The sequence below is a fragment of the Ranitomeya variabilis genome, chromosome 1, assembly GCF_051348905.1.
Source record: "Ranitomeya variabilis isolate aRanVar5 chromosome 1, aRanVar5.hap1, whole genome shotgun sequence".
Lineage (NCBI taxonomy): Eukaryota > Metazoa > Chordata > Amphibia > Anura > Dendrobatidae > Ranitomeya > Ranitomeya variabilis.
In genome coordinates, this window is record NC_135232.1 from 743606309 (window position 1) to 743623023 (window position 16715).

General features: G+C 44.4%; 1 protein-coding gene across 5 annotated transcripts in view; it reads right to left on the minus strand.

The window, feature by feature from the left end:
• Positions 1-474: 474 nt before the first annotated feature.
• FERMT2 (FERM domain containing kindlin 2) overlaps positions 475-16715 on the minus strand; it is a 61413-nt gene continuing 45172 nt past the window's right edge. For 3 of the 5 annotated variants that reach the window (XM_077269774.1, XM_077269757.1, XM_077269790.1), the window contains 8 exons: positions 16066-16115; positions 14245-14369; positions 12432-12538; positions 8481-8702; positions 7845-7865; positions 5420-5544; positions 5135-5276; positions 475-2645 (listed from right to left, as the gene is read on the minus strand). In XM_077269774.1, coding sequence (XP_077125889.1) covers positions 2472-2645; positions 5135-5276; positions 5420-5544; positions 7845-7865; positions 8481-8702; positions 12432-12538; positions 14245-14369; positions 16066-16115 — 966 coding nt within the window. In that variant the 3' untranslated portion in view covers positions 475-2471. The remainder of the gene's footprint in view (positions 2646-5134; positions 5277-5419; positions 5545-7844; positions 7866-8480; positions 8703-12431; positions 12539-14244; positions 14370-16065; positions 16116-16715) is intronic. The other 2 variants (XM_077269781.1, XM_077269766.1) reach the window with 1 other exon arrangement.

Here is a 16715-nt window from a genome sequence, read left to right on the forward strand (position 1 = left end):
GTTGATGCGGTGATGCTCACTGGTCTTTACAGAGATCTGAGCAGAGCAGTCATATCATTGTGCTTGCAACTCTCATATATCAGTAGTTACACAGTTCAGCTGATAGGATAATGAACGCGGATAGAAAAAGAAACATGGCTCAGCAGACTGTACGCCACACAATAGTATTAGATACAGGGACTGCATCACACAGAAAAGGATTAGATATATGGATCAGTGGACTGTAAAGTTTTTCTCAAAAGTAACTATTCTAGACAAAATAAGTCATCAGCCATTCACTTGATCGGTGATAATTATTACACTGGACTTTAAAACACAATCAAAGGGGTTGTCCAGGATAAGAACACATGGTCACTTCCTTCCAGAAACAGCGCCACCCTTATCCATGGGTCATGTCTAGTATTGCAGCTACATTAAGTAAAAGGCAAATACCAAACACAACCAAAAATAAAACAAACAAAACCACAACAGACGTTAAATAAAATGTTATCTTTTATTTAAAATAAAAAGCATTTATACATAGTTTGTAATCATAATATATCATGTCTGCACATAATACCTTACTACGCAGCATGTCTGAGGTGTTTCATGCAGCACTTTGCTCTAAACAATGGAAAAATAACCCTCTCTGGGATTGGGGGGCTTGGAGGGGGTCAAATTAAAAAAATTAAAATACGGAAAAGACGTCCAGGTCAGATTTAGGACATGGAATTTAGAAATATTATTTGCAGTTTTGCGGATGAACTCCATATTTAAGAAGATTTCCACCTGCACAGATTAAATTGGAAAAATAATTCGGAAATCAAATTTAACCATTTAAGGATTGTGCCCCCCCCCAAGAGAGGTGAACATGTGGACTACAGAAAATTTTATGTGATCAATCCAAAGACTTGTCTAATGTGCAAAAGAATGGCCCTCATTTATCAAAACTGGTCAGAAACTGAAAGTAGAAGTTTTCTGTCGGTTTTGATAAATGAGATTAGTGTTAATGTTATAAAAGGTTATACAGAATTAAAAAAAAGCAGCACCACCACTGTCCTTAGGTTGTGCGTGGCATTCATGTAAATGGAGATTAGCTGTAGTACCGTACACAACCTGTAGTCAGTGGTGGCGCCATTTCTGAAGGACAGCAGTTGTGTTTTTAACGTCCCATACAGCCACTTCAATTTTTCTCTGCTTCCCTTTAAACAAGGTTTTGGGGAAAGACCAATTTTTCTAGCAAAGAAATACGAAAACCATTAGCACCGAAGCAGTTGAGTTAAAGTCTCATATCTTGTAGAAATAAAAATACGTGTCCATAGCTTTATTTATTTTTTAATATTAAAAACACCTAAAAGCCGTTTTCACAATAAAGTCAAAATTTATGACCCCCACGGATTTTTCTGGGACCATCGATACTTCAGTGATAAAAAATACCATTAGGTTGCAGTGAAATATATTTAATACTAAAATAACAATAAGGAATACATTCTTAAATGCAGATTATGTAACTAAAGCCCCCAAAAAACACAAAATCAGAAAAAAACACCACGAAAAAAAAAAAATAAAAATAAGTGAGCTTGTAACAAAAAAAATAAACACTGTACAATTTTATAAAATTTGTGTTTTTACATAAGTTACACAAAAAAAATAACATACTTCATTCGACCTTTACTTCATATAGTCATAAAACGTTGCATATCGGACGCTGGTGAACACTACATTTTTGTTTAATACTATATGGTGCAGACAGAAAAAGAGCAAAAGGTAACGAAGAGGGAAATGTAACTAAATGTATATGTACCGCAGCCCATACACAGCTGCCAATAACCCAGAGAACATGATCATCAAAGCAATTTTGAGGCAAGATGAGGGCAATGCTCCAACTCCACGACGTGGACCAAACTAACTCGTTGGGTTAACCCCAAACTTGGGCCTTAAAGTGTCAGCCAGCTCCATAATTTTCCTTTATATGGCCATAGTCTTCTTGAAAAAGCACAAGATTCTGTTTAGATTGAGCTAAATGTGTCAAAAAAAAAAGAAGCTAAAAACATTTCATCAAAAGGGTAAAAAAAAAAAAAAAACCCAACAAGGAGAACTTTTTTGGAAATATAAAAAAAAATCCACGCAGACCTGATTATTGTGTAATAGTCCAAGCCCTTGATAGTCTTCTGGCTAATGGCTTTAAATTCTTGCATGTTCACCTTCTTGTGTTAGGCGTCCTCAAACCACCAGCAAATACGAGTGGTTAAAAGAAAAAAAACCAACAACTTGATTTCTGCCTTTTTCGGACGGCAGGTGGTACTGGCTACATATTGTAGTGTGGAAGTGCTTTGGTTAGTGCCCACAGCTTGTTAGATGCAGAACTTTCCTAGGGTGGATACATTTCAAGCTTATGTTTGTTTTTTCTTAAGCAGCATACTTAGGAAAAAAAAAAGTAGAAAAAAAAAGCTCTGGTAATCGGGGGTGAAGGACCGCGGTGAGCATAGGTTTCAGACCCATCCGCTGGTGAGTTTAAAGAACATCTCTTCATCAAGACTTTCGTTCTGATCCTTGGCCCGCGTGGACAGAAAGATGTATCCGCCGATAAATTCGTGAACTACTTTGCAATCTACTTCTGTGCAGATGAAGGAGAGCCTCATCTCATCGGCAAACTCCACCGTTACCTGTGAAGGAAACAATAGGCATTACTGAGTATTTCCAAAAAAGAGAGAGTCCCAGACCCAAAATTGTGGAAAATACATTAGCGCCTTTTACTGCTGCAGGATCGACAAGATGTCCCCAAGACTGAACTCCAACAACATGGAACATTAAGTGTTGTTAGAGGAACAATGGAATGGAACTGGAGCTACCAGCTTAGGGGAACAAGGTGCAAATGGTGGCCAATTCCCAGAGGTGGTTTACTTTGATCTGGGATTGTATGGGGACAAGGAAACCGTCATCCATGGCTAGTGAGTGATGGGGCAGAAGAGCAGTCAGGGTTATGTTCAGACATCCATGTTCCCTAGTAAAACACCTGGAAATTTGGGGGGCAGCCTGAGGAAGCTGCTGGTTTAGTAGCCAATTGAATTACCTTTTAAAGGGTTTTTCTGGTGTAAGAGAATGGTCAGCCATAATATATTGAACAGCCACGTTGGCTCTAGCAGCCATCTTGTGCAAAGTTAGAAACTAACTACCGTATATACACACGAGTATAAGCCGAGAATTTCAGCCCATTTTTTTAGGCTGAAATTAACCCCTCTCAGCTTATACTCGAGTCATACCCAGGGGTCGCAAGGGAAGGGGGAGTGGCAGCTGTGTAATAATACTCACCTGCTCCTGGCGCGGTCCCTGCACGTCCCTGGTTCTCCGGGTGCCAGAAGCTTCTTCCTGTAGTGAGCGGTCACATGGTATCGCTCATTACAGTAATGAATATGGACCCGACTCAACTCCCATAGGGGTGGAGCCGCATATTCATTACTGTAATGAGCGTTACCATGTGACCGCTCAATACAAGAAGAAGCTGCCGGCGCCGGAAAACCAGGGACCGCGCCAGGAGCAAGTGAGTATAACGCAGTGTGCGATATTCACCTGTTCCCCGTTCCACCGATGGCTGCGTCTTCCCCGTCCTCTGCAGTGACGCTCAGGTCAGAGGGCGCGGTGACGCGATGAGTGTGTGCGCCGCCCTCTGCCTGAACGTCAGTGCAGAGGACGGGAAAGACAGCGGCGGCCGTCGGTGGAACGCGGACTGGTGAATATAGCAAGTGCCGGGGGCCTGAGAGGTGAGTATGCGATTTTTTTTTTATTTTTTTTTTATCGCAGCAACAGGACATGGGGCAAATGTCTGCATCTTATGGGGCCATGTGCAGCGTTATATGGGGGCAAATATCTCTATGGGGCATCTTATGGGGCCATAATCAGCATTTGTGGAGCACTGTATGGGGCAAATGTCTATGGAGCATCTTATGGAGCCATAATCAGCATTTGTGGAACATTATATGGGACCATAATCAACATTTGTGCAGCATTATATGGGGCATATTTTAATATGGAGCATCTTATGGGGCCCATCATAAACTGTATGGAGCATCTTATGAGGCTATAATGAAGTGTATGGAGCATTATATGGGGCTCTGATTCAATATGGATATTCAAAAACACTTAAACTACTGATGTCTCAATTAATTTTACTTTTATTGGTATCTATTTTTATGTTTGAAATTTACCAGTAGCTGCTGCATTTTCCACCTTAGGCTTATATTCGAGTCATTAAGTTTTCCCAGCTTTTTGTCGCAAAATTGGGTTGGCTTATACTCGATTATATACGGTAATTCTGCTTCTAAAAAGCTAATAAGATGTACTTCTGAAAGTCATACAGACTGGAGACAAGATGAGATCATGGCCATTAGCCATTAGCAGGTATAGTGGACATAAACATAGGTTAATTGGATCAGCTGCAGGGCAATGAGATAACAGAAAAAGGGTAACATATGGCAATAAATAAGTGTATTCATTGTAGTGATATTGGAAAATAGACTTATATAGTTGTCAATATAGTAAGAATTACAGGGCAGGGTTAAAATGTGATGTGATTAATGCAGTGGCTAAGAGGAACATGGAGATTTATGAGGTCTAATGGAGTTTGGGGAAAAGAGCCTTAAAGTCATTACACTTAATTATTGTATGCTTTGTCCTTAAATATGTTTTTCTCTGCAGTATGTTATCATGTATACGCCCTTTTGCTGCAATGTGCTTTCTCTGTCGTTATGTATAAAAAGCCCGTTACTGTTGTTCAGGGCCACAACACCACCAGTCTGCCACCGTGCCACAGCATTGCTAGACTATGGCCAGATATTCCAGCGTTACTTTGTCTGTCTGGACTCCTGTTCGTGCCTGCATGCTTTATCTCACTAACTTTCCATGGAACTGTTCTGCTGCAAAACCTCCGAATAAACTTCAGTCTCAGCTTGATAAGAGGATTGTCTACATATTTTTCCTGACTCTTCCAGCTCTCAGTAAGGACTTTTCTTACACTGGGTCTTAATAAAGCTATCAATATCCCATCATCCGGGTCCAGCACCCCCACTATTCAGCCTGACCAGAGGCCATCAATAACCCCTCCTAATGCCAGACTCACAGTGCCCCTCAGACCAATCCTTAATCCCAGCGGTCTCACCATCTTTATTTCCCAGTTGACGTTCCACTGCTTCATGTTACTAAACCTCCAGGTTTTAATGGCATCGCCAGTGTTGGCGTCCATCCTGATGAGCCGGTTATAGGCAATGCCAATCAGCTCCTCTTTTTTTCCACCTTGGAATCTGCTCAGAAAATCAATTTGCATTAGTAAATAGAACAACAAGGGCAAAATTGGGGGCTGGGAGGAGAGGTCTCCATTTATTACACACTTGACAATGCTAAGAAAAGATGTTATATCTCCTGCAACAAAGAAAACATCACTAACCTGGCAAGAAAATGGGTAATTCCAAATTCTGGTAATGACTGCCACGCTTGAATGAACCGCATCTTGGCTTCTATTAGACTCATCTGAGCGACGTTCTGATGCGCCTCCAGAATACGGGCTGTAATCTGAACATGAAAAACCCAATATATCAAAGTGCTAAACTCATCTTCCTGCATTCATACAATTTATGTGACACTGGATCAATATAAAGTTCTACAACTTTATACTGGATTATCAATCTTCCACAGTTGGCGACATCTCTACTTCTGACATTCAGAAGTGACGAACCCTGTAGATAGTCCTGCTCTCAGCCAATACAATGTATCCAGTGTAGACAATGCTCTGTGAGCTGAGCACATCAGCAGCAGCTGTGCAAACCCCTCTTCTAGTTTGTTACAATGTATCAGTCTGGGTTCCAGCTTATAGAGCATTGTCAAGACTGGATACAGTTGTAGCCACCCCTCAGTTAGGACCATTACTTCACTTGAAAATGGTTAAGAATTGAGATTTAATAATATTAAATGTCCAGGACAAACATTCGGTGTTACAGAAAAGTAGAGAGTTGTGGAAAATATTCTGGATTGTTGAATACTGGATATAGGGACCGTACAACCACCCAGCACCCATATACCCAAGCTCATATAGCCACATTTACCTTCCACCCACCCTTCCGTCCAACTCCACCCACCCCGCCGTCCAACTCCACCCGCGCACCCACCCCTCTGTCCAACTCTACCCGTACACCCACCCCTCCATCCCACCCACCCCTCCATCCAACTCCATTAGAGCACCCACCCCTCCATTCAACTCCACCCGGGTACCCACCTGCCCATCAGTCCATGTTTAAGCTTTCCACCTATCCATGCACCCAACCACTTTTTAAAGGACTCCATATAAATTGGTCTGTCAGCTGTATACTGGAGAGTCGGCTGAGATGGCCGTTGGCCGAAGCATCGCTCAGCTGACAGCCATGTAACATGCACGGCCGACTTTACTCATCCACCTATGTGAGGTCTTTAAGTTGTCAGATAAATAATGCCCAACTCATGCAGTAAATTAGTTTAGAAAAATAATTGTGACACATGCAAATGATTAGAGTCGATTTCATTATGAAAAAGGCTTTGCGAGCAGAACATTTAACTGCAATTGGGAGAAAGTTATATTGATTATTACGGTGGCAGTGCCGACTCATCTTATGCACAAGATTCTAAGACACTGAAAGACACCCCTCCTCTGGATTGTGTCACTGGCTTGTACCTATAGAGTCATCATTTCAGATCCATATGAGCAATGTACATCAAGGGTTTGCAATCTGCAGCTTTTTAGCTCTTGGGGAACCACAAATTCCAGGAGATTGTAAAAGCTGCATTCCTGTCCTTCTTGTGTAATATTTGTGCAAACAAACGACTAATAAGCACATTGCAATCCCATAAACGTATCATTACATCCTTTCTTTTTTATCCCGGGGTCACACTTGTGAGTGTGATGTGAGAAACTCGCGCATCAATACCCGGCACTGCCGCTGGCACTCGGGACCGGAGCAGACGGCTGCATAGAAATACATGCAGCATAGAAGTACATGCACCCGCACGCTCCGGTCCAGAGTGCCGGCGACAGTGGCGGGTATTGCTGCACAAGATTCTTGCATCACACTCACAAGTGTGACCCTGGCCTTACTAGCGGATGATAAGAATTCCAACAATGAGCGGCTCGCTCGTAAATAGAAGTGAAGCGCGGGACTCTGGAATAGCAATGGACATGATGCATCACGACCACTGGCAGACACAGAAGAGGCCCCTGTGCAAGAACAACATATGGACCCTTTGCACTGCATCCCAAAAAGCTCATCCTATTGCACAATTACACCTGTTTCGTATGTGGATCTGGCCCCCTCATCTCCTGGGCCCCTGTGAGGCTGCACCAATGATATGTCGGCCCCTGATCATTACTGTATCTATGCCGGTCTAATACTAGGTACTAGTCATGGACATTCCTATATATTAGGGACACTATAACATTTTATGAAAGTGCAGAAATCAAATAACAGACAATTGCACAAGTAGCAATTCCCGATACGTTAATCAGAGTTGCTCCATCTAAGTGTATAGGATTCTGCAATTTTGCAGATTATACACCATTAAAATTGCATGTAGATGTAAATCAATCTGCATCAAGCTTAGAAATACAGAGAAAACAAGATGAAATTTCAGTTTCCTACAGAGGTTTTGTGACATACGCTGCAGAAAACCTCATGTATTCTGCTGATCTCGTATTAGGTAATTGTTATTTATGCCACTGACTCTTCTCTAAAAAGCTCCGTAGTGAACACCCATTCTCCAGAAAACTCCACTATAACTTCCACCAAAGCACGAAAAACCAGTGTCATGCCATCCACAACACAGGAACTCTTGTGCCTGGAACTTACCAAGTCTCTTACATAGCCTGGCTGCAGGTGGAAGAGCCGACAAATGGAAAATAGTAAGAGGATGGAAATAAACATGAAAACACAGTAAATATGGATTGAAAATTAAAAAAACCAAAAGAAAAAGATCTGCAAAAAAAAGGTAGAAATAATAAAACAAAGTGAAATCAACAAAGTCTGAGCTGAAATTTACAGCACACAGCAGAGACCTAATCGCTCAACAGACCAATTCCCTGGAATATCCAGAAAGGAGGCGAATACGGATTCATTTCTAGAAAGAATTCCCAGTAAACGAATTATCTTTTCATTATAGTACCATTTCTTGGATAATAACCCATGTCCTAAATCTCTCAGTACAGATGGTCCGGCCGCCCTGTGCATCTGCATTCTGCACATTCCCCCAGCACAGAACATCCTGCTTTACACTGCAGCCCAGTGTCACCAGTTCTGTGGGACAGAAACGTCTCATCTGACCTCTAGACCAGCAACAAAAGCCACTTCCCGGATGTAGCAACCATGTTATTAACCCTTAATGCGGCTTCTTATCAAAACAGGCTTCTGGATCCTACAAGTGATTAATAAATGCTCATAGCCTTGAACCCAAAGCATGTTCAAAGCACCCCAAAACATCTCAATTACCTGCTTGTTCTTGTATTTCTTCAAATACCGGGGTGAAACTACACATTCTGGGTTGATATCGGAGTTAACCTGGTCTGGAATGAACTGCGGGTCGGGGTTCAAATGCTGCATCTTCAGGAAAGACAAGATGTTCTGGACCTCTAGATTGTAGGAGCTGTCCGCCATGGTCTTGCCCTTGGACGCCAATCTACAGGCTGCCATCCAGTGAGCATATTGCTTCTCCTGCAAGGATAATGTAAGAGTAATATCTTCATTTAGAAGCGACTAATATTGGACAGATGCATAGATCCAGTAGAAGACATTGCATTAGACCACCAATTAGATCTAGGATTGAACTCAAGCACCAGAAAGGAGGACAATCCCAACCTAGGCTCAGGCTTTCAATAGGATGTGGGACATACAAGTGACTAAGGTCAGACCCCCCCACCTACGCCATTCAATTCTACTCAAGGTGCACAAGTGCCGTACACCTCCACCATGGAGCTTTATCATGGACATCCGAACAAGTGAAGAACCAGAGCCTTATGGGTGCCACCAGATTGGTAATGGTCATTGTATAGCATGGTTATTAGATTTCGTATGGAGAGGTTATTTAGAAGTTTATGGTGTTACTAGATGGTGGCCCGATTCGAACGCATCGGGTATTCTAGAATATGCATGTCCACGTAGTATATTGCCCAGCCACGTAGTATATTGCCCAGCCACCAGGGCCGTATTTGCCACTAGGCACTTGAGGGCACGTGCCTAGGGCGGGGCCATGCGGGGGGGGCGGCACCTGAGCAGGTGTGTGTGCTCTTTTTTTTTTTTTTTATGCAAAGTCCGGTCCGGCCGGGGTCACCTAAAGGCTTAAGCCCCTCCCCCCTCGCCGCCCCCCCCCTCGCCGCCACCGCCGCTGCCTCCTTGCCCATACACACTATGATTGATGCATACTCACCTCACCTGCTCCAGCGACGCCTGGTCTGCTCTCAGTGACTGCACCCTCGCTGTGTGAGCGGTCACATGGTACCGCTGATTAAGGTCATGACCTTAAATCAGCAGTACCACCTGACCGCTCATACAGGACGACGAGGGTGCTGCGCCGGGACACAGCACAGAGGTGGAGGATCCCGTTCTTCTGCACGCGGTGTGAGGTGACACAGCCAGGTGAGTATGATGACAGCCAGGGACGGGGGGAGCCGGGGAGGATGAAGGAGGAGGATCGGGGAGCCCGGCAGGCGGCAGCCACAAGATAGATGGGGAGCGGCGGGGCAGGCTGCCGATGAGCCACGCATGGGGGATGGGAGATGACGAGCCAGAGCCACCAATGCCACCATGCATGCATGCATACAGGGGGGGATGGGAGATGAGCCACACATACAGGGGGGATGGGAGATAAGTCAGAGCCACCATGCATACAGGGAGGGAGGGGGATATGAGCCATGCATACAGGGGGGGGGGGGGGGGGTGAATATGAGCCATGCATACAGGGGGGGGTGAATATGAGCCATGCATACGGGGGGGGGGGGGGGATTGAATATGAGCCATGCATACAGGGGGGGGGTGAATATGAGCCATGCATACAGGGGGGGGGGGGTGAATATGAGCCATGCATACAGGGGGGGGGGGGGTGAATGAGCCATGCATACAGGGGGGGGGGGTGAATGAGCCATGCATACAGGGGGGGTGTATATGAGCCATGCATACAGGGGGGGGGGTGTATATGAGCCATGCATACAGGGGGGGGTGTATATGAGCCATGCATACAGGGGGGGTGTATATCAGCCATGCATACAGGGGGGGTGTATATCAGCCATGCATACAGGGGGGGGTGTATATCAGCCATGCATACAGGGGGGGGTGTATATGAGCCATGCATACAGGGGGGGTGAATATGAGCCATGTATACGGGGGGGGGTGAATATGAGCCATGCATACGGGGGGGGGGGGGGTGAATATGAGCCATGCATACGGGGGGGGGGGGGGGTATGAGCCATGCATACAGGGGGGGGGGGGGGAGTGTGAGCCATGCATACAGGGGGGGAATATGAGCCATGCATACAGGAGGGGGGGTCATTATACAGTATCATGGAGAACTGTGTGGCCATTATACAGTATTGAGCATCATGTGTGGCCATTGTACAGTATGGAGCATCATGTATGGCCGTTATACAGTATGGAGCATCATGTGTGGCCGTTATACAGTATGGAGCATCATGCGTGGCCGTTATACAGTATGGAGCATCATGCGTGGCCGTTATACAGTATGGAGCACTGTGGCCATATTTTTTCGTTTATAATTATTGTATATAAAACAGTGTGATCAGCAGTGCTAAATGGCTGTGGTTGCGCCGCACAGTTTCTGTCTCCTTCCCTTCTTCAAAAGTTGGGAGGTATGGTACCGCATTTGCCAGATCATAAGTGCCGCAAATCCCATAGGGAATGAATGAGGCCGAACGCAGTGTTGCCGTAAGTGATCCGTTACGCGGCACATGCAGAAAAACTGCCGGATTTGCTGCAAAAGGCGACTTTCACATCAGCGATTCTTGCTAAAGTCACTGCCGATAGTGTCATACTCACCAAAGGGGGGGGGGGGGGGGGGGGGGGCAGCACTAAAAGTGCCTAGGGCAGCAGAAACCCTAAATACGGCCCTGCCAGCCACGTAGTATACAGCACAGAGCTACGTAGTATATTGCACAGCGCCACGTAGTATATTGGCCAGTCACGTAGTATATTGCCCAGCCACGTTTGTCACAGGTTAAAAGATAAAAAAATAAACATATACTCACCTTTCCGAGGGCCCCTTGTAGTCCACGGCAGGTTCCGGTCCCAGGGTTGGTCTGAGCGCAGCACCTGTGATGACGTCGCGGTCACATGACCGTGTAGCGGTCACATGACCGTGACGTCACGTCAGGTCCTTTCCGCGCAGGACTTGTGATGACGTCGCGGTCACATGACCGTGACGTCATGGCAGGTCCTTCTGCCATACCATCTTTGCCACCGCAACCTGCAACGGAAGATGGCGGGCGGCGCGAGCGGCTCAGCGGACTACAGAGGGTGAGTATAGCAGGTTTTTTTTTATTTATTATTTTTAACATTACATTTTGTACTATCGATGCCGCATAGGCAGCGTCAATAGTACAAAGTTGGGGACACACAGGGTTAATAGCGGCGGTAACGGAGTGCGTTACCCGCAGCATAACGCGGTCCGTTACCGCCGGCATTAACCCTGTGTGAGCGGTGACCGGAGGGGTGTATGCGGGCGCCGGGCAGTGAGTGCGGGGAGTAAGGAGCGGCTATTTTTTTCCCGGACTGTGAGCGTCGCTGATTGGTCGCGGCAGCCATGACAGGCAGCTGGCGAGACCAATCAGCGAACGAATAACCGCGACAGACAGAAGGACAGACAGAAAGACGGAAGTACCCTTAGACAATTATATAGTAGATTTTACAAAGAATTGCATTGCACTGTTCCTTAAAAGGATCATCCCCAGGGCACATGATATTGATCACCTATTCTTAGGATAGATTCTTAGGATAGATTGTCAGTAACTAATCGGTGGGGTCCGACACCCGGCAGCCATGCCAAGCTGGTGGTGGCCAGATGTAAACAATGAATGGAGCTGTACTACACACTGCGCAGTGGCCCTTGCCGATGACTGCAGAACAACTATTCAAAAGGAGCTGATGAGTGCCGATGTCGGGCCCCATTAGACCGGTACCTATACAGTAAAATATTTGTGCAGTGTATGGCGGTGGCAGCACAGCACTCTTACTTAGACTGTTGTATGGACATTTTATTTGGACAACGTATGGCACAATAGATCAGTGGTTATGATTAGGTGGTGTTTGCTATGACTGTAATACATATGGGATGGTGATTAAAATAAGGCACCGCTGCAGACACCATCCAACCTAAAGCCAGAGTTGGAACCATTTAACGGATATTGATGCCAAAGACGCTCCGCAATATCTTACATTGTCGCACCGGAGCCAGATCTCATTCATTCCTTCAGCAACCGGTATGAGGAGCTTAATGATAAACTTCTGGCCCGATATGTTCACATCTGGAGTCACTTCACAGCCTGGAAAACAGGAAGAGTTGGTACATTTTATTGCCCCAAGTTCTTACACAGAACATTCATATTAAAACTATGGTGGAGGAAGGGAACATCACATGTGCCATAATAATCATTCACATCTGGACGATGGTTTAGCTGCATTGCACTTCTGTAGGATACCGTCATGTCACAAAAGTATGAAAAATTACTACTACAGAAGCAGGACTTCTAAAGCATTGCTTGGAGATGCCAAATGTGGCCCAAAGCAATTACTTCAGAAAGAGAAACAGAAATGGTAGATTTTTCTTTCCCAAAAACAGCGCCAGACCTGTCCTGAGGTTGTGTCTGGTACTGCAGTTCAGTCTCACTCATCGAGGACTTAGATGTACTGCCACAGACATCCCATTGACAGGTATGGAGTATTAATATTTTTTGCTTTTTTTAATTACAGTTTGTTTCATTTTGGAAATGTCACACAAGACCCAATCATCTCTGAGACGCAGGTCCCAAAGACCCCACCACTTCTCCCAAATCATAGAACGGAGCTCCAATTATAACTCAGAGGATCAGCATTCCATAAAGCGTAGTCACTGGCTCTTGGAGCAGATCAATGTACCTAAAAAAAGTATTGCTGGCGCCATCTGTCATGACTGTGGCCTGACATCATTTGGCAGCAAGTGTGTTTACTGCACAACTAAATGGGGAACTGGTGACTGGACGACAAACTACCAATACTACTGAATATCTAACACCTCAGGGAATAACACACAGCTCTGACTGAAGAAAACTACTATAATACTACCCCTATATAGAAGAATATAACTACTATAATACTGACCCTATGTACAAGAATATAACTACTATAATACTGCCCTTATTTACAAGAATATAATTACTATAATACTGACCCCTTTGTACAAGAATATAACTACTATAATACTGCCTCCTATGTACAAGAATATAACTAGTATAATACTGACCCTATGTACAAGAATATATCTACTATAATACTGCTCCTATGTACAAGAATATAACTACTATAATACTGCCTCCTATGTACAAGAATATTACTACTAGAATACTGCCCCATATGTACGAGACTATAACTACTATAATACTGCTCCCTAGGTACAAGAATATAGCTACTATAATACTGCCTCCTATGTACAAGACTATAAATACTATAATACTGCCCTGTATGTACAAGAGAATATAAGTACTATAATACTGCTCCTATGTACAAGAATAACACTACTATGATACTATCCCCTATGTATAGGAATATAACTACTATAATACTGCCCCTGTGTAAAAAATATAACTACTATAATACTGCTCCTATGTACAAGAATATAACTACTATAATATTGCTCCTATGTACAAGAATATTACTATAATACTGCTCCTATATACAAGAATATAACTACTATAATACTGCTCCTATGTACAAGAATATTACTATAATACTGCTCCTATGTACAAGAATATAACTACTATGATACTATCCCCTATGTACAAGAATATAACTACTATAATACTGCTCCTATGTACAAGAATATTACTATAATACTGCTCCTATGTACAAGAATATAACTACTATAATACTGCCCCTGTGTAAAAGAATATAACATAATACAGCCCCTATGTATAAGAATATAACGACTATAATACTGCTCCTATGTACAGGAATAGAACTACCTAATACTATATGTCCCATGTCTTTGTCTTACCCCGCAGGTTCATCTGATGAGAAGGGGTTCCATTCGCTTCTTCTTTACTCTTGTAGCAGGATATTGACGTGTCTTTGAATGTGCACCAATACTGCTTATAACCTTTCAGAGTCAGTTTCTTGGGTCTATGATGAGAAGAAAGGAAACGACAATCATTGTTTCCATGTGACATCTTCCCCTTCGGTCAGGATCCTGTAATCATCAGATGATCCGCAGTGGATAGCAGAAATACTCAGCATCCAACTGAGCGAGACATCAGATGATTGGGTCAGACCGCGTTTATCACACACAGGGCTGATCTGTCTATAATGGGAGTGCATCAAAGTTTACAAAATGATACTGTTGTCTCAGAAAACAGTGGCAATGGCTGTGCCCGAAGTGTTACAAAAGCAGATTACAATTCACATAATACAGACTGCCACAAATGGCATATGTTGTCTGTATTCATCTACTCTACATATGGGTGTTAAGAAATAGAAACACATAACAGTCTTCTTCCAGAAGCAGCGCCACACCTGTCTACAGGTTGGGTGTGGTATTACTGTTTGACTCTACAGACGCTAATAGGGCTGAGCTGCAATACCACAAGCAACCTGTGGACATGAGTGGCGCTTGTGGATGAACGCAGCCAATTTTCTTTCCATCACCATAAGACACTTTCAACATAATCATTTCCTAGGTTAAAGGAAGAGATCGAGAGAGCGAGGTTTCCGAGATTTAATAGGTTAATAATCCCAATAACTATCTGAAAGCTGTGCCGGAATATCGTTCTCATGCCGAACGGAGATTGGATCTTGAATTTAAACTTTTTTTTGCATAATCGGATAATTTTTGGAAAACAATGTGGATTCCGTGTCCTCTTCAGATTGGATTTCTGCAATGAATTATAAGGCGCTCATCCGGCGTCTGGGCAGCCATGTGCTCGGCACGGAGGCCTTGGTTCGGCTTCGCTCTGGAATCCTTCCAGACTTCAGTTGGATAAGCAGAGCAAGAGATCGGGAGTTAATGAGCGCGGCCCTATAAATAGAGACGCTCCGGGCACAACTTGGAAGAGCCTGACATTTCGGGAGTCGCTAAAGGAAGAGCAGATTGGGTTACTGCCACCGCCATATTCTGACAGCTCCGCCATTGTCCCTCTGTGTGCCCCGCGGGGTCTCCTGTATCCTGACCTTTACCAATCTCTTGTGCCGGGAACACAAATAGCACTTGAGCGTTCACGGAGACAGATATCGTGCCATTTTAAAAGTGCCAACAGCCCGCTGAACAGGTTTTCATCCAAGCACAAACAAGACATGGGCAGAGGACCAATTTATAGTCCTTTGCAGGGATGCGGCCAGCACAGATGCGGCTTAGATTTCCCATGTACGGAGCCAATGGAAAATACATCAAGACCATAAAGCTTATATGAAAGGCCGAACGCTTTTCTCAGCTCCAAGGCACTCAAGCCAAAGCTTTACTATCTAACAAGATCCAAAACTCTGCACCCGATCCTCCGACGCAGATTCCTCCGGATTTGGGCTGGAAAATACTGCAGGGCTATTGTCCCCATTATGACAATGGGGTCAGTCTGCTGCCATGCCAAAAATCAGGGACTGGGTCGGGATTTCCACTCTGCCCAATCTCACGATGCCCCCCGTCTCCATCCTCACAGATAGAACAGATTCCAACCGGAGTGCGGTTTAGTTGAAGCACCTGATGCCAGCGGACCAAAGCATTACTGTCCAGGAGGGGGCGACACTTGGGATGAAGACATTCTGGGCACAATGGGCAGAGCGGCATGCTGCATCACCATAATTTATGGTCATACATTTGTGTACTTACTTGAAGATTTTTAAGTTGTCTGTGAGTTCTGGAATGCAGGTGATGTCACCCTAAGAAAAGAGAGATTGCAATAGAGCATTAAAGGGAATCCGTCAGCAGGTTTTTGCTTTTTCATCTGAGAGCAGCATAATATAGGGGGAAGAGACCCCGATTTCATCAATGCATCACTAATTAGACTGTATGTTGTAGTTTCAATACAATCAGTGTTTTCTCAGGAGGAGATTAGCGCTGCAGGACTAGCTGTTGCTTGCCAGGTAGTCCAGCTAATCTTTGTAACCCCACCACTTATGGCAGCTGCTAACATTGCACAGGTGATCAGAACTTCAGTTTGGCCTGGAGTGTCACTATGCATGAAATTAGTCCACAATGCTTAAAGGGGTTGTCCCAAATTAAAAAAAACATGGCTCCCTTCTTCCAAAAAAAGAGTGCCATCCCTGTCCACAGGTTGTACCTGGTATTGCAGCTCAGACTCATTCCTTCAATTAGAGCTGAACTTCAGCACCAAAAGCCCCACAGAGAGGAGACTGGCTGGAAGAAAGCAGCCATGTTTATTGAATCTTGTACATCCCCTTTAATGAGCTCCGTGGCCCCTTTTCTGGCTTAGGACAGGGTGCCGCTGGGCAGAACTCCGCCAATCTAAAAGTGACAAA